Here is an 18,749-nt window from a genome sequence, read left to right as displayed (position 1 = left end):
TTTCTGGTAGAAAGTTTGGCAGATAAAGTTGATTGATTATTTAACAATGGTGGCCTCTAACAATGAAACTAATAACAATATGTGAAAGTGGCATGCACCATTCCCTAGATTTTGTAACGTCCATTAAGCAGACTGTATTCGTCTTTGCGTTGTTTTTGAATTATTCATTTTATTTTTCATTGTTTTAATTTTATTTGTTGTATATGTTAACATTGGTGACGGTGGCTCCATCTATCGTATTAGATACAAACTATTTGGACGTTAAAAATAACCTTAAATCAGTAGCGTTATTTCAAGTTTTGCCAGGAAGAGGTGGGAGGGGCAAGATTCTCCACTGGCATAAACAATTTGTTAGAAAAGCGTGTGGTTCCCAAACTTAAGGCGACCAATTATCTCCCTGTCCTTCACAAATGGCGCCTCTTGTTTAAATAACTGTTATCAAAGCTCGCCCAGTGGGAATGTTTTGAGCGCGGATACTATACTTTTCCTCAGTATTTGCTTGAAGAAATTTGGAAAATTAAATAGCAGTCCGAAATCAATTTTGTTCAGCGTATAATATGCATGAACTACTTTAAGTAATGTAGAAGTTTATCACATTGTATTATTTGTAACTAAAATTTACTTCAAATGAATTAAAACAGTGACCTTTAGTCTTATACAAAGGTAAGTTTCATGCGTTGTTCTCCGACTATTGCACCATTGTAAGTATTTTGGGAAACAACCTTCCAAAGTACATTTCAATGCGTGTTTACATTCATAAAGTATAGTTTTGTCTTGTCTTGCTTCCTTTCTTTTACATGTACGAAGAAAACAAAAACATGTACAAATGTGTTTCAGAAGGTCTGACGTGTGTTGTATAAACTAATTTAAATAGAGTTGAATGTATTTACTCCTATTCAACATGTGTAACGGTTTCTTCACATGTGTCAATGGATGAAAAAACTTAACTTCTGAACATTTCTTGTTTTAAAATATTAAACATATTGTTTTAAGTATTCTCAATTTTTAAGAGCTTGGTTTACCAAAAGTCCTTTATGTATTTAAACTAGTGGTGGGCACAAAATCCGGTTTTCGGTTTTCGGTTTATAGGAAAACCGAAACCGATTTTTGATCATTTTCAAAAACCGGTTCGATTTTTCATCGAAACCGGTTTCGGTTTTCTTCAAAACCGGTTCGGTTTTCACCGAACGGGTTATCTGTTTGGAGAAAACCGACTTGTCGGTCTTTCGGATTTCGGGTTTTCTAGAAACCGGTTTCCGGTTTTTATAAAAACCGGTTTTGGCCATCCGTAATTTAATTTGTCTGTCCGGGATAAAAAAATCTCACGAATTGCTTTATGGAGTGCCATCAAAGGATGTAGATGGTTAAAAGTTAGGAATCAAAAATGAAAATTAATTCTTTTTTTCTGTTTTTGAAAGTACGCGTCGTAAAATAGACCAAAACCTTTTGAAATTTTATGTTATGCTCATAGTTCTTGAAGATCTGTAAAACAATTAATTCTAATCTTTAGGAAATTAGTAAAATATGTTTTGAAGGATTCAAGTATCAACATATTACTGCATTGGCGTCTCCTAGAAAAATCTCTTGAACAGGGTGTCTACTGATACTGGAAATACTGGAAATACTTGAATTATACTGGAATTTAATTTTGATACTGAAAATACTGGAATTTTGATCCACATATTGGAAAAATCAAGAAACTGGTAATTTGTCAACAATACTTTTTTTGTAATTATTCTAATAGTCTTAGAAACAATTTTGTATTCATTGAGATTCTAAATTTTTCCAAAGCAAGTGTTATATTAATTTTGTAATTAGACATTTAAAGCATTGGGTGGAGTGGAGGGCTGTGAGGGGAGTTGGGAAGCCCTTTAAAAAATGTAAAAAAAATCATTGTATTTCAAAAAATCAAGGTTAACTAAATTTATTAAAAATAAAATATTCTTTTTATGGTAAAACAATTACAAACCTGAAATCATCAAGAGTGATTATTCCTAAAGAACTTTTAAAAAAATCACTGAATATATTGGAAATATACTTAAAAATGAAACTCAATAGACACCCTGTTGAAGTTTATGATGTAGATGCCCGAGCCTACATTTTCTTTTTACCTTGTTAATATTTTATAAAATATTAAATTATGGATCCTAACGTTTTGTTTTGCTTCTAAGCAGGTCCGTATCCAGGGGGTCTAGGGGGGCCGAGTTCCCCCTAAATTTTTGCTTGCTCCCCTAAAATTTTCACGGTAGGCTTGCAAATAAACTATAATATAATGATGAACTATAATATGGTTGAATTGGGCCCCCCCTAACTTCAGCCGCCCCTCCCCTATATTTTTGTGCTGGCTATACGGGCCTGCTTCTAAGTTGCATTGTAAAAATCTTAAAGTTACTCTTTTATTTATTTATTTATTTATTTGTTACCAACACAGCAGACATAAGCCCAATTACAGTGTTGGTGTATTAGAAAATAAATTTACAATAGTTTTCTTAAACATGTTACAGTTCATATTACATATGTCAATTCCTTTGTGTCCGATAAATATTTTGTTATACGAAGAGCTTATTCTCCAGATAGATGACTCCAATAATACGTTAGTCCTTGCTTTTTTGCAATAGAGCAGGCCAGCGTTATCAGCACGAGTTTTAAGTATCGGGACATGAAAATATAGTGTTGATCATTTGATCCATACAGTTAAACTCGTTTTGTAATATTTTATGGAGAAAAATCAAATCTATCACGTTTCGTCTTTGTTCAAGTGTAGGGATACAGAGGTTGTTTATTAATGTTAAGGTAGTTTTTCATAAGATAGATAGATTTCGGTTCTCTTGTATGCCAAGTATTTGATAAATTTAGAAGGGACTTTTTTCCAGTTAGTGTCAGTTTTGCTGTTGTGATGAGTTCCAGATCGCAACAGCATATTCCAGTTTTTATCGGAGATAAGAATAATACATTTTTGTAGTGTAATAATATTATTAAATTCCTCTCCAGTTCTAATTATGAAACATAACATCTTGAAAGATTCATTAACTATATTCACTATATGGTTATTAAATGTCAGTTTCGTATCGAATGTAACTCCCGAGATCTTTGATTGAATTTAATCTATTTTGTAAGCTCTAATTAATAACTAAACTCTATTTGATTTTTGTTTCTAGTAAACGATAAAATGCTGTATTTATTTACGTTTACATTAAGTTTATTAAGGGAACACCAGTTAGCAATATTTTCCATGTCGTGTTGTAAATTGAGACAGTCATGAATGGTCTTTATCCTAGCGTATATTTTGAGGTCATCCGCAAAAAGCAATTTGTCACTTAATGATAAATGATCAGGGAGATCGTTGATGAATAAAAGAAACAATTTTACCACCATTTTGGAAAATGAGATAAAACTTTAACAAAACGTCAGTAACAGCCTTAATAAATAATGGAAAATAATTTAGCATTTTTTACCTTATCTCTTTCGTCTCCATGGAGTTCCTCCAGCGTAGGCCTTTGAGCTGCCTGGACAGAGGTTAGATTACGGTAGTTATCCAACCTGGGTAAGGCTTCTCTGGTCATCTGGGTGATAGTAATAGCATCGCTGCCTCTTCTGGAGGCCAGAGCATCACTGCCTCTTCTGGATGAAATCACCGATGGAGTCCTCCGTCTATCCTCCATATTCGCTGGAGCCTCCTGAATTTGGTTGTCCAGGACACCATGTTCAGGAACACCTGCCATAGGATTGACACGGTTAACACGAAATCTTTGGGCAAAACCCGACAATTTTCTTACACGCTCTCGAAGTTCGTCACCCATTGTTTCTTTAAGATTTCAAATTCTAAACTGACAAATTATGTTGTGCCCTAAAGCAGTGCCTACCACCTAATTAAGGTTCGACCATTAGAACAGTCGCCGAAGTTTGTCTCATTCTTTTTGATCTGCTAGTACCGGGCTGCAAACCAAGTGTTCTAATTTGCACCTGTTGGCTCATATGAGAAAACTGGTTTTTAAGTTTGTACTCCGATGATTATTATACCGAGTGAATCAGTTGTACTTTGAAGGACGGTTCAAAGAGTTCGCTGTTGAGCGACAGATAACACCCCCCTTTGCTGTGTTGACAGGAGGGCGTCTTGAAACTACCGTGACGTAATGTATTCGTCATACTTAAGCGTGCAGCAGTAGTTGTGAAGATATAGGGAATTGGAAACAGAAGACGCTTTGCCTTGAAGGCTGGGAGGAAAACATATGATTACGTCGACTCCAATGCGTTTTCAGCTTGTTGACACCTTAATAATGTTTATAAAGTGTTAAGCAGTTGTTGCTCCGGATATTACGATTGCAGTTACGCCCTCATGGTACATAATTCATGTCACGGTAATTTCACAAAAGAGTACTTTTGTCTCCACAGTTGCATGCTCATACGCGTATTCTACTGCGGACAGAAATTTCAATTTCGATTTCAATTTATTCAAGACTTAGTTAAGGCTTGTGCCTCGTCTGCCACTCGGTCTACTACATAGTTACATTGTCAATAATAACAAATACTAATATAATAAAAAATAAAAATAGTAAGCATAGCAAGAACATTGAAAAGAAAACGTATTTAAAATAAAACATTTAAAAATACAAAATAAACAGGCTGAGAATGCTCCAAAAGCATTGCTAGAACAAACTTAAAAACAATTATTTTTTCTTACTAACTTCTACGGGCTTTATACCAATTGTTCTATGTACTTTATTATTATACTCATTAAACAATTCTTGTAATATATCTATCCATTTATAATTTCCTTGAGTACTAAATTTGTTCCACATGTTTTGTTTAAGAGTTCTGTTAAAACCTTCTATTACATTATGTTTTACGAAGACACATGTTCAAAATTAAAAACTTCGCAAAATATCATCTCTCTATGACTTACGGTTCTCGAGATATGGCTCCTTCAATCTCCCGAAATCGGAACTTTCTTGGCCAATATCTCGAGAACGGTAAGAGTGAAAATTCCATCACTTCTTTCAGATGAGTTTTCATGCTCTATTGAATGAAAGACTCAAAATTAAAAAAGATCGCAAATAACAGACACACAAACACACAAAGACATTGAGAATTCAGTAACGAACTTGATAAGTTCGCTGAAAATAATAATAAGAGAAATGACCATGTTTTAGATAAAATACACACCGAAATAAGTATTTATTTAGTTAGTTAGTTGTACTGATAAGTCCGAGTCTCTTTTGCAAGATCATTTCATAATTTAACTGCTGTGACAGTGAATGAATTCGACACAGTACTAGTTTATGTTTCAGCAGAGAAAGTAATGACGTTTCATTATTCCTGGTGTTACGTTGATAAGATTCGTGCTGGTATTGAAAATTCGATGTTAGGTACTCTGGTTTTGTTTTTGTTTTTTTTTTTTTTTTTTTTTTTTTAACTTAATATCCTACTATATGAATTCACTGATATAAAATAACAGATACTTCCGATTGACGTGGAAAGTCGAAATTTGGCATGATTCTAGCTTATCAGGACTAACCCACAAAAAATGGCCAAAAGTGAATATTTAAAATTTTAGGAGGTCTAAAGGGGGGGGGGATGAAGAAATTCTCTGTTAGTTTTTTTTTGCCTATACTCTCATATTTTAGGTACTTGAAATTGGAATAAAAACTTGAAATTCGGTATGCTTGTAAGTTTTCGCTACTATTACCTAAGCAAATCACCAAAAATGAAACTTTCCAACTTTAGGGTGTTTTTATGGGGAACTGAAAAACCTTTCCCATGTTATTTATATGAGACATCTGCTACATTCCAAAATGTTTAGGCACTTCCGGCAGGACTAGAATGATGAAATTTGGCATGATTGTAGCGTTCCGCGACTAACCCACAGGAAAATTGCCAAAAGTGAATATTTTTAGTTTTTAAGGGGTCTAAAGGGGGGATGAAGAAATTCCCATGTTATTTAAATGGAAGTTGTCATGGGTTACAAAATCTTGTCTTTTAAATAGTTGAAATAGGAAAAGAAACTTGAAATTCGGTAGGGTCGTGGGTTTAAGAGATTTAAGAGGCCGAGCAAACGTGGGGGTCTGAGGACGGAGCCCCCAGCTAGCCAGCCAAGGCTAGTCTTTCGGGATCTTATGGCACAATTTGTACCATACGGGTGTTTCATGGTACATTGCGTTATAACTCTCCTATTTGAGCTTTTTCGTCCGGTTTTTTTTTTTGTTTGTTTGTTTGTTTGTTTTCAAGTCCAGAGGCATTGCAGAAGACGTTACGTATGGTTTCACACCTTCCTGCATCGAGACATAGGAGGTGGTGACGTCATAATTTTAAACAATATATTTTCTTTTATTAAGCCTATGTTCATTATTTTTTGGCGGGTTTATTTTTGCACGTAGAAGATTGAAATTTTGCATAAACATTCAGTCCACCGAGTACTATTTACCAGATTTTTTTTCAGATTTCTGCATTAGAAGAAGGGGGTCCAGGGGGGGAAAGGTTAAAAAAGGGATTTTTTAACCAAAAGAACCCTCTTTCACTATTTTTACGCCTCAGATACATGATGGAGACACGTAAATGGTACCGTCTGAAAGGCAGTTCTATTCTGAGAGAGAATGATGGGCGAACCATGATCCTAGGTTAATTAGGGATGTCTCAGGGAATTTTTTATCAAAATATCCTTCTGTATAGGGGAATATGGGGTATTGTCGGTATATTGTTTTGGGGACGGGCTTACTTTTGCACCTAGAAGATTGAAATTGTGCACAAACATTCAGTCCACCGAGTAGTATTTAACAGATTTTTCTCAGATCTCTGCGTTAAAACAGGGGGTTCCAGAGGGGCAAAAATTTAAAAAGAGGGATATTTTTACCAAAAAATCCCTATCTTCGGGATTTTCCCGCTTTAAATACATGATGGAGACATGTAAATGGTACCGCCTGAAAGGCAGTTCTATTCTGAAGAGAATGATTGGCGATTATAGTCCTAGGGTAAATAGAGCATTCTCAGGAAATCTCTTACCTGAGATCAGGGTCTTTTGCGGTAATTTGGGGCATTGTGGGGATTCTTGATAAAATTTCTCCCGCACTTACTATTCAAGATAGAAACTTGAAATTAAGCACACACATTCAGTCTACCGAGTACTATTTATTAGATTTTTTTTGAGATCTCTACGTTCACACAGGGCCGTTCCAGAGGGACCCAAAGTGTGAAAAAATGTTTTCCCCCCGAAATTTTCCCTTTGACATCACTTTTCCCTCTCCTGGTATATGGGCTGCTCCATTCTGAAGAGAATGAGGTATGAACCATGATCTTAGTATAAATAGTGACGATGCAGTAGCTGCTTGACTGAAAGTCTAAAAAAATACCCTTAAAACCCAAGACCCAGAAAGGGTTAAGAGCTTTAAGAGGCTAATAAAACGAGGGGGTCTGGGGACGGAGCCCCCAGCTAGTCAAAGGCTAGTCTTAAATAAAGTTTAAGTATGTACTATCTTAGTCTTAACTTCAATTTCATCCACTTCAGCTTTTTAAAGTAGCTAGTTAAATTAAATGATCCGAATATTTCAAGTTAAATATTTTTATGATTTATATTTATAAATTTAGTTGACTCAATAACATTTCAGTTTGTCAAAATTTTGAGGAGTATTGACGAAAGGAGTTAGTTAGTTGATTGATTAGGGTTTAGCGTCCCTTTCAGCAGCGAGGCTATATGAGACGTGGACCTACAGCTTAATGTGGGATCCGAACCACAAGAGCTCCCACCAGGAATCAAACCTTGTGTCTCACGTGCCAAATACGCGTGCGCCAATTATGTAGGCACGAGCAAGGTCTCTAACGAAAGAAATTAGAAATGAATAAATCGTGAATAAATAAATGCGTTTGAAGAGATAAAACTAACTAAACTAACTCTATGGCCTATGGAACCCGGAAGTTCAATATCGCGTTCACAAAAGTTGTCCATTAACTTCTATCCGTAGCCAACTGGATCCAGTTTCTACCTTTACTCCTATTTCTGTGAGGTCTATCTTCATATTATCCTTCCATCTGCGCCTAGGTCTTTTTAATGGACGTTTTGCAATTGGAAATGAAATTAAATTTTTGAGTTTTACGTCCCACGGTTATGCCGGTTAGGCTAAAGGAGACGGTGATTATGAGAAATGAAGAAAGTAGGAGGAAACGGGAGAACTCTGATAAAACGAACGCACACGGTGTTTGTCCACCACAAAGCTCACTTGACACCGACTGGAATAGAACCAGGGACTCCATGCCCCAGAGGTGAACTCTCTACCACTAAGCCACCGCGATCCACAATTAGATATTAAAATAACCATTAAATCGAAAACCTTAACCTTATTATTTATACACCCAACACTGTGTAGATATGAAGGTCTCCGATTTTTTAAAAAATTAAGTGTTTCATTTTCTACTTTTCGGTGTAAAAATACACGTATAATTTGTAAAGTTGGAGTGAAAGGCTAAGTTGTTGGTGCCAGCTGTAGAGTTGGCAAACAAGGCAAAGTTATTAACGCCACCTAGTTTAACTGTTTAAGAGAAACATTTGAATATTTATTATTAATAACTAGTTAGCAAGGATCTTTTAAAATAGAGGATCTGCCCTTACAACAAAATCTTGAAGATACAGCGCTTATTTATATATAGCGCACTCATTGGTTTTGTGCTCACTAAATGATTTGGTTATAGGGTAGAAGATTCATAAGTTATTAGGTTGACAATAAAGAATAAGCTACTATACCAGTACAAGATTACGTTTTTCTTTAATTCTTACAATTAGGTATTTTGTTTAACTAATGGTTACAAATATTACTTATGAAATAAATTGTGCCAACGTAATTTTAAAAAACCGCATAGCTCGCTGCGTCCTTCCCTCTCTTTACAACAGCTATATTATGTATTCGGAATCCTCGTGATGGCAGTCTTAATACTAATATTTTTTTCTTAATACTAATTTTTTAATACTAATTTTTTAATTTCTTAATACTAATGTTCTACGAAGGTTTTTTCTTCATTTTACACTAATTGTAGCTGACGTCCGCCATATTGACTTATTTGTGACGCCACCCAGACTGTCACCACGATACAAGAACACCTTATTTATTGAAATCAGTTGAGGCGTTTGAGCTCCACAGTGGTATTAAAGGATAAGAATATTGAATATATGGATACGCTCCTGCTTTTGACTCCGTCATAGTCCGGTAGAAATACCAGAGAGAAACACAATGAACAACGAGGGGCAAAGGAAGGTGAATAACATAGGAGAATATAATATGTAAGCAGTATTGGCAGTGGATCCATAAGTAGACTCCCTAAAAAGTCATTCACATTACATCGATTACGTTATCGCTGTTCTTGCTTTGCCTGTCAACACTGTGTTTTATCAACTTTATGTCACGTGCCAATTCCTTCCCCTTTGAACGATCTTTACTAGCCTTGCCCAATTGAGGAGAATTTTGTCATCTTGTCCCGAATACGAGACGAGACAAAAACAAACAAAAAAAAAAAACATGGCAAATTCATGTCTCTTTTCCGAGCTAAGAATCGAGATGAGAAATTTCACGAATCTCGTAGACAAAAGGATTCAGCCAAGTCTGAGATGTCAAACACTATTTTAGTGTTACAGGATTCATAGTGTAACATTTATAAATTGTTAAACTGGTTCTGCCAATATAATGTAGAATATTTATCAGCGTTTTCTGAAACGCAAATCATTCCACATTACATTCCAAATAAATATGGTCTGTAAGTTGTTTGTTATACCACACCACTCGTGGACTTCTCGTAACACTTAAGGATTCTGATAAGATATAATAGTTGGACATGTAACTAACAATAAGAAAGATGAGAAAAAGTTATTTACAATCACCTGTATGTGAGTTTGTACGAACTCGAAATCCATATTAATTCCACACTGTTAAAAAAGTAGATTTTTAACGAAACCATCAAAATAATTAGAACCATTTTCTAAACTAAAATGTAGAAATTGAGAGCATTCAAGAAAAAAGTAGTTTGTTTTACACTCGAGAATTATTATTATTTTTTTTGTTTGTTTCTCTCATTATTATTTATGTAGCATTAGCACTATTTTTAAAAATTATTTTCTTTTATATACGAATATTATTGTTTTAGTTTAACGTCTCACAATTATGAACCAAGACTAAGACAGACAGACGATTATACTGAGATGGATAATAATGGTTGAATAACGAAAGTGAGAGGACACAGAAGAACCGTTAGATAATCTCACGCACATAGTGTTTGTCTACCACAAGACCATTTTGGCGGGAGCTAGGATTGGACTAGGGACCTCACTTGCAAGAGATGAGCCCTCTATCATTGAGTCAGCTCGATCCATTTCCGAATACAACAGCTCAGTCGTTACTCGCTGGTTAGATGATACGTACGCGTAATCCTGGATTCAATATCTGAAGGAGGGATATACTGCTTAGCGCTAACTCAACATCATGGGTCCGTTGAAAACGTATTGAAATTAAGAAAAAGATAAATGATTGGTTAATTAGTAGCTTTATTAGAATTTAGCATTTCTTTTTAATCCTAAGTCTCTACAAAAAACCGTCTACCATTTAAAGTTGAATCTGATCCACTACTCTATTGTGCCGCCAAAATGTCTTGAGCCGTGGCAAAAATGTGAACTAAAGCTCACAACCTCACACACCCACGCGTTGAGCCAATAAGGGTTCAGCTGTTGCTAAGCGAGAGAAAACGAGTGGAATTCAGTGACGACGCCAGCTTTAAGTTCTTAGGGGGGCAAAGGAGGGGCAGATACATTTTCGGGGGGGCGGCTATTTGCCATACCAAAAATGACATATTTATTACGTTTGACTTATTTTACAATACATTGTGCATTTCGTTGCTGTTAGATCTATATGATTATAAATTAAAACTTATTTCAAGTTAAATTTGTAACTAACAAATAAGTAACGTGTGCACGTGAAATATTTTTCAATGAAACTTTTGAAGCCTAAATGTAAATTGAATTACTTTCGCGTATCCTACAACTAACACATGCGTCTAGTATTATATGCTACGAATCTCTCTCTCTCTCTCTCTCTCTCTCTCTCTCTATATATATATATATATATATATATATATATATATATATATATATATATATATATGTGTGTGTGTGTGTGTGTGTGTGTGTGTGTAGAGAGAGAGAGAGAGAGTTTACGAGGAGCTGCTGAAAATGTCGCAGTCCAATCCAGGAGTGTAGGTACTAGGTAGAAAAATGAAACGTGCTTTAAAAAAATATATTTCTGTATGTATATACAAATTCAAATGTTCATATTAATAATGAAATTCTTATTGTTTCTCAGGCCTCTGAAGTGATTATGCGTGCCCAAACATAATTTTACGAACATCCAGATCCTAACTGTTATAACATGTTTGTTCCACCAAGGGAAGTCACTGAAGTAAATTAATTAGGAAATCAGTGAAACACGACGGGACTCTCCTCCGTTATATACAGTGGTGAAGAAGTAAGTGGCTTAGTATAAACGTGGCGATTTCTCAACAAATTATGCATTACATCCATAATGATTAAAAGCAATGACTCTTCCCAAAATCATGGATGCAATTTGTGACATTGTTCTTGAAAATTGCAGCATTTCAGCCAGTGGTGGATATAGCCCGGGGCCGGAAGGCCTAGGCCACCCCAGTTTTTGAGTGACAAAAATAATTTAAGCTATTATTTATATGGTTTTTAAAGTGTATAGTAAACTCACGATATGCTTATTATAGTCTGTCTGATGGCTGCACCTCACTTCCTCAGAAAAAGCTCTCATCTCGTTTTTACCTTCTCAGCAGAACTTGTGTCAGAGATTGTGGGCATTTCTTTGGAACGCGTCAGTAGCATAATTCAGAATGGCTTGGGTATGCGCAAGTTCTCGGCATAATGGGTTCCCAAAAATCTGTCAGGAGAATAAAAGAGTGACGGCATTAAGAGAAGTCTTCTACCAATTTGACCGTAATGCTGATCAATTTCGTTCACGAATAGTAACCATGGACGAAATATGGTTCTACCACTATGATCCTGAAACGAAACAACAGTCAATGGAGTAGTAGCACTCATTTCTCCCTCGCCCCAAGAAGTTCAAGACACAGAAGTAGGTTGAGAAACTGTTTGCAACATTCTTCTGGGATAAGTATGGAGTCGTACTCATAGACTACCTCCGCTACGGTCAAATATTTAATCCAGAATCTCTGCATTACTTACAAAACTGAAAGTAAAATTCGAAGTTCAACGCCGCGGAAAATGAAAAGAATGTGTGTGTGTTCCTTCAGGAGAATATACCTGTCCATCAAGCCCCTGCGAACACAATTGACATTGCATAATCTAGGATTTCAATGTCTAGATCATCCTTCTTATTCCGCAGATTTAGCTCCGTCTAACTATTACGTGTACTTATTTCCCAAACTTAAATAACACTTGAAAGGACGTCATTTTATATCTGATAGGGGTAGTGCTACGAACAGTGGTGCGAGGAAATCTTCAGATTTTTTAACTTTTCTGCAAAAACTGGAGCACTGTACAAGGTAGTATATTGACTCCGGAGGACGTGTAGAAGAAGTAAAACTTCACCATTCCACGTGCACTCCTGGGTTGGGCTACGAATTTTTCAGCAGTCAATATGGTAGACGTCACGTCAGTACTTTGAAAGAAAATAAGTAAGGGAGCACTAGTATAAACCAATTACTAACTAAAGATCAGCACTCTGACAATACGTTTTATTGGGAATCAATTTAATTCCATAAATTTATTATCATCATTTGCAGGAAGGGAAAACACAACTCTTTTTATCCCCTTCAAAAAATTAAGCCCTGGTAGTTGCAAACTAAGCTTATAAGCACATCCTCTGAATATTGAAAGCCGAGAATATTGTTTCAGAAAAAAGAAATATAGAACCTTTAAATAAAACAAAATATGAAACTGAAAACTTCAAACCTGGATAAATACAAACAAGTTACGTAACTGTTTTTATATTTCTTTTGTTCCCTTCGAAGTTGATCCAATGAGAAGAAAACAAATCGACCAAATCTAGTATTGTTCGCTAGGCACAATAATTAAAAATCATAAGAAAGAAGTATAACTAAATTAGAAAATAGAAGTATGCGTGCATACCCAGACGCTCAAAGAAGAAAGCTTGAGGTCTAATCTGCCACATAATAAATGCATGAAAAGTCGACTACAATTTGACGATGAGATTGGTTATGATACTGATATAAAATACTACATGTAGAATGTTTAAAGATTGTAGGAGTCGGGGGGGCAGTCAGGGGGACAGAAGTAGCTACTAGGGGGGCGCTCGCCCCCTTGCCCCCCTCTGGAGTCGTCACTAGTGGAATTCCTTCAGCTGATAGCAGCGCTTGCAGCGAAAGACTAGGGATCAAGTCAATGTGGTATATCTATAGTTTGTATCTTAGCCAAGTATAGTTTGTATCTTTTCCTCGCGTACCTCTAACGCTGATTTCTCATTCAAGCGCGTGTCCCGAGACTTAAGGTATCCTTAATTGAAACTATAGATAACTACAAAAAAAATAAATAAATAAATAAAGATTGTATTACTTACTAAATAAATAACATACTTTCACTATAAAGAAGACAATCATGGTGTCGATTTAATAGAATTATGTTTTTTGTTATGGTTTATTATGACAGAAATAGTTCACATAGCCATTCACCACTGACTTCTAGACATTATTCCCTGTGTCAAACGACATAGAAAAGTTCTAAAAGGTCTATACATCTATTAAAAATTTCACGTTTTGTTAGGGGGTACTCAACCTGGGATACGCGATTACTTTCTTAGAGGGCACGTAAAATTTAAAATAAGCATATATATATATGGGGAGGCAGCTGTCAACGTTTTGGGGCTGACTCCTGACACCAAGATATGACAGATAAAAAATATAGACCATCCTGAGTGCACAAAAACGCTTCCTTTCGAAGTTATAGGCTGCTGAAAACATGAAAAAAATGAACTTTTAAGGTCCATAGCTAGAAAATTATGAGACCTACCGTAGTCGGGTCAAGACTTAACTAAGGAACTAGTATGTGCTCTATCCAAATATCCAAGTTTCAGAATCCTGCGGTATTTCCGCAACAATTTTTATAGAGGTAAGTGTTGAGTACTTCAAATTATATGCCCGTAGCCAAACTCCCTCTATAAAAATTGTTGCGCGAATACTTAGGATTCTAAAACATGTTTGCTTATTTTAAATTTTACGTGTCCTCTACGAAAGTAATCATGTATCCCAGGTTGAGTACCAACCAACAAAACGAGAAAATTTTGATACATGTATAAAACTATTGGAACTTTTCTATTTCGTTCGGGGCAGAGAATAGTGTCTATAAGTCAGTGGTTGTTTTATTTTCAAGCAGCCTTATATTAATTATGTATGAGACCGATTAACGTCATAGTTGTAAGCAATTTCCGAAAGCAATCTCCTTTATTCTTTTACTACTTCTGTTGCTGAACTAATCGCGGAAGTCAAGATTAATGAATTAGGTTCTTGTAATATTTAGAAGGTCAATACTGATCTTGTTTTGTTTCACAATTAAAACATAACGGTATGGAAAGAACGTGTCACTTTCTGGAAGTTTTGTCTCTCCAATTTATCATATACGGTTGTATGATCTTGTTAATGTTTTGTATTAAACACTTATAATTTGCAAAATACGTTATTATTATTATTATTATTATTATTATTATTATTATTATTATTATTATTATTATTATTATTATTATTATTATTATTATTATTATTATTATTATTTCCGAAAAAGCTAGTTAAATTTAATTAAGATCTGTTAAAATGAATCCAAAAGTAAAATCCGAGTAGGAAAATTCTCGTTCATGAGCTTTTACGTCGAGAATGGCCTGAAGCAAGCAGATGCGTTGTCGTCATTATTATTCAACTTTGTCCTGGAGTACAAAGGCCTGGAGTACACTATAAGAAAAATCAAAGGTAAGAACCAGGGCCTTGAGCTGAATGGTATTCACCAGGTTATGGCGTATGCTCATGATGGAAATAAAATAGAGGATAAGAGGAAAACAACAGAAATGAATGCATAGATCTTATTAAACGCTTGTAGGAAAAAATGAAATGAAATCTTTAGTTTTACGTCCCATGGTTATGCCGGTTAGGCTAAAGTAGACGGTGATTATGAGAAATGAATGAAATGGTGGAATGAAGAAAGTGGGAGGAAACGGGAGAACCCCGAGAAAACCCACGAGCACGGTGTTTGTCCACCATAAAGTCCAAACGGCGCGAGTTGGTATCGAACCAGGGACCCCAAGCACCGGAGGTGAACGCTCTACCACTGAGCCACCACGCCCCCAAACGCTTGTAGGAATATGGGTTTGGAAGTAAATGCAGACAAAACTAAATACATGGAAGTTCGTTGCGATCGTAATACTGCAAATTATGGATGCGTTAAAATATCAAATAATATTTTCGATAATGTGCATACTTTCAAATATCTAAGATGAATATTAACAAACGAAAACCATATTCACGAAGAAATTAAATGTCGACTAAAAGCATGGAATTCGTGTTATTATTCAATTCAAAATCTCTTGTCGTCGTGAATTCTGTCGTGGAATTTGAAGCTTAAATTATATAAAACGATAACCATGCCTGTTGTTCTATATGATTATTAAACATGGTCGCTTACTCTGAGGGAAGAACGTAGACTTAATTGAAAGTATTTGAGAACAAGATTCTGAGACGAATATTGGAACCTAAGGGTAACGGGAATAGGGAATGGTGGAAACTTCATAAGAGGAACTATATAATTTATATGGCTTACCAAACATTGTTAGGGTTATGAAGTCTAGAACGCTCGGGTGGGCAGATCATGTAGCCAGGATGGAAGAAAGCAGAAACACTGTTAAAGTTTTAACTGGAAATCCAATAGGAAAACGTCCATTAGGAAGACCAAGACGCAGATGGAAGGACAAAAATGAATCTCGCAGAAGTTAGAATACAAAGTAGAAACTGGATCCAGATGGCTAAGGATAGAAGTCAGTGGAGAGTTTTTGTGAACACGGTATTGAATTGCCTTGTTCCATAGGTCATAGAGTAAGTTATATATGATTATACGAGGATATTTTTTCAACCTTCATTAAGTCACCAGAGGAGAACAATGTAACAACATGAGATGAAACGAAAATAAAACAAGGTTCTTCGTTGTACGCGTCGTCCTTCTCCCACATTGATAGAAAGAGGCTATCGTTCAATCATTGTGAATTACCGAGGTGAGAGCAAATTGAATGCAATCGAAGCGCATCCCAAGCGTGAATCTGTGTGATGTAATTCAATTTCTCGAGATAGGTTGTTTATCCGGACACTCCTCCAAGATGCCTCTGAACCAAATTCGACATGGTGATTCGAGAACGCTCTCTGAGTGTCGTACGGGATCGGATATACCATCGAGGAATAATAATAATAAAATTTAAAAAAACGGGATAACCTCGGAAAAGCATTTTTTGTGCGAATTCTCATTGTAAACAATGCAAAATAGAATTTTCACCATTAGAAATAGCGCGAAGCCCTTTTCGTTTTGTTCTGCGAACACTATTTCTCAAAGCCATTATGTTTTTCTCTGATATATACCAAATTCAACTATTTGTATGTCGAGTTCTTTCACAAAAACAATTGATACACTAAAAAGTATACGAATAACCAATAGTCTAACAACATAAACTGTCTATCTTATACATATTAGAGTACACTACAATATGCCATGCATAACATGACAATGTGAGTAACTATGGGGCTCTCATGAAGAACAATGGTTTGAGTCACATTCATAGTTTATAGGTTCGATCTACAGATGATGTCAAATTCAGATGTATATATATCGGGCTTAGAGTGTTTTTTTTAATAATTTCACTTTGACCATAAAATTTAGGGGAGGGGAGATATCTAAAAATGATTGAAAATGACCGATAATTAGTAGTGTCGAATCCATAGTTTTCGGAGTAGCTGAGATGAAGAGTGACACTTTCATGCCATTTAAATCCAAATTCAGCCACATAACTTAGGGAAGGGATATGTATATATATATGATCGAAAATAACCGATATTAGTGTCGAATCCATGGTTTTCGGAGTCGATGAGGTGAACAGTGATATTTCTCATGCCATTTAAATACTAATCCACTTCTTTATGTCCAAAATGAAACATATTCTCCCCTTGTGAAGAACGGGTATTCTGCTAGTATACAGTGGAAGTATCCAAATTTACGTCACGTGCTGGAAAACTCTCAGTCTGTTGCAATGAACATTCCCTAATTTCATAATTTCCATTCAGGTTCTTAAAAATGGCCTCTATACCTAAGCTGTTTATTAGCCCGAGTACTTATGCTAGGTAAGTGGACTAGACCAATAGAACATGCCTTCATGTAAGACACTCAGACAAGAAAAGAAGTCAATACAGTGAGTTTGAAGCATTTAACAATGTTCCTACTGGAGTGAAAAACACACATTTGCAAGCTTCCAATTTTCTAAGTTCCATTATCCAGGGCCGTGATAATACACCACACTGAGGAAAATCCGTTATCCAAATTGCTGTATATTGTAGGAATATACGTTATCCTTATGTTTACTACAGAAATCAGTACGGTGCATACGTTATCCATATCCTGCATATGCACTGCCATCTTTCCCGCTTAGATATTACATCATGCCGTTGCAGGATGTCTGATATCTAACAGTCTTCAATATATTACATAGTATACGTATCTTACATATGTTAGCTATATATCACACACTCTATTTGTATGTTAGATCCTGACCACCTACAGTGTTTCATACAGAAAATACGTACAGATGGAAAACTTATACAGAAAGTGTTATAAAACATGCGTTTTCAATTATACATTTGCCATATGTTAAGTCCAAAAACTACAGGATTTACACATGTAACCTACGTTTTTACGTATGCCACATACGATTTTCTTTCTCAGTGCAGAAAGTTTTGAGATCAGGGGTAGACTTGGCCCTAAGAAAAGGATAATGATACAGAGATTGGAAGGGTAAGATACCATTAGCCAACCTTACACACTCCTTGAAGAGGTATTACCAAAAACAGATTCACAAGATACGGGAAATATACCGTCTATTATTCCAGAAAACTTAAGTAAATGTTTCAGGAAAATTTATTTGTCAACGGACTTTAAAAGTTAGTTAGTGAATTCTCTATGTCTCTATGTGTGTCTGTTATTTGCGACTTTTCAATTTTGAGTCTTCCATTTGACGGAGCATCAAAAACTACCTAGCATCATAAATTATCTGAAAGAAATGGAATTTTTCGTGTTACTCTTACCGTCACCAAGATATTGACCAAAAGAAGTTCCGATATCGAGAGATTTAAGGAACCATATCTAAGAAACCGTAAGTTGTAGAGAGATCATACTGATGTTGATTAATACCTAAGAGGATGGTGTACATTTTCGTACCAAATAGTAATCGGTGGCCACTCGCCAAATGGCCATCGTTCCTCAGATATTGGCCCAAAATAACTCGAATTTTGGGAAATTTGAGTAGCCATATTTCGGGAGCCTTAAGTCGTAGAGAGATGATCTTTTGCGAATTTTTCCAATTTTGAGCCCTCCATTTTGAGTATGTGTCTTCATAAAACAGCATATAGTAGATCGTTTTAACAGAACCTTTAAACAAAACATGTGGAATAAATTGAGTCCTCAAGGAAATTATAAATGAATACATATATTA

At 35.6% G+C, this 18,749-nt stretch overlaps 1 protein-coding gene across 1 annotated transcript in view; it reads right to left on the bottom strand.

Annotated features, from left to right (window-relative positions):
* Positions 1–4,047, bottom strand: part of NKCC (sodium potassium chloride cotransporter) — a 154,398-nt gene extending 150,351 nt beyond the window's left edge. The window contains exon 1 of the mRNA XM_081733432.1: positions 3,456–4,047. Within this exon, the coding sequence (XP_081589558.1) occupies positions 3,456–3,800 (345 nt within the window). The 5' untranslated portion in view covers positions 3,801–4,047. The remainder of the gene's footprint in view (positions 1–3,455) is intronic.
* Between the last annotated feature and the right edge of the window lie 14,702 nt (positions 4,048–18,749).

Source organism: Thermobia domestica, chromosome 12 (genome assembly GCF_964235325.1).
Source record: "Thermobia domestica chromosome 12, izTheDome1.hap1.1, whole genome shotgun sequence".
NCBI lineage: Eukaryota > Metazoa > Arthropoda > Insecta > Zygentoma > Lepismatidae > Thermobia > Thermobia domestica.
Note: the sequence above shows the minus strand (reverse complement) of the source record. Positions and strands in the feature narration are given on the sequence as shown.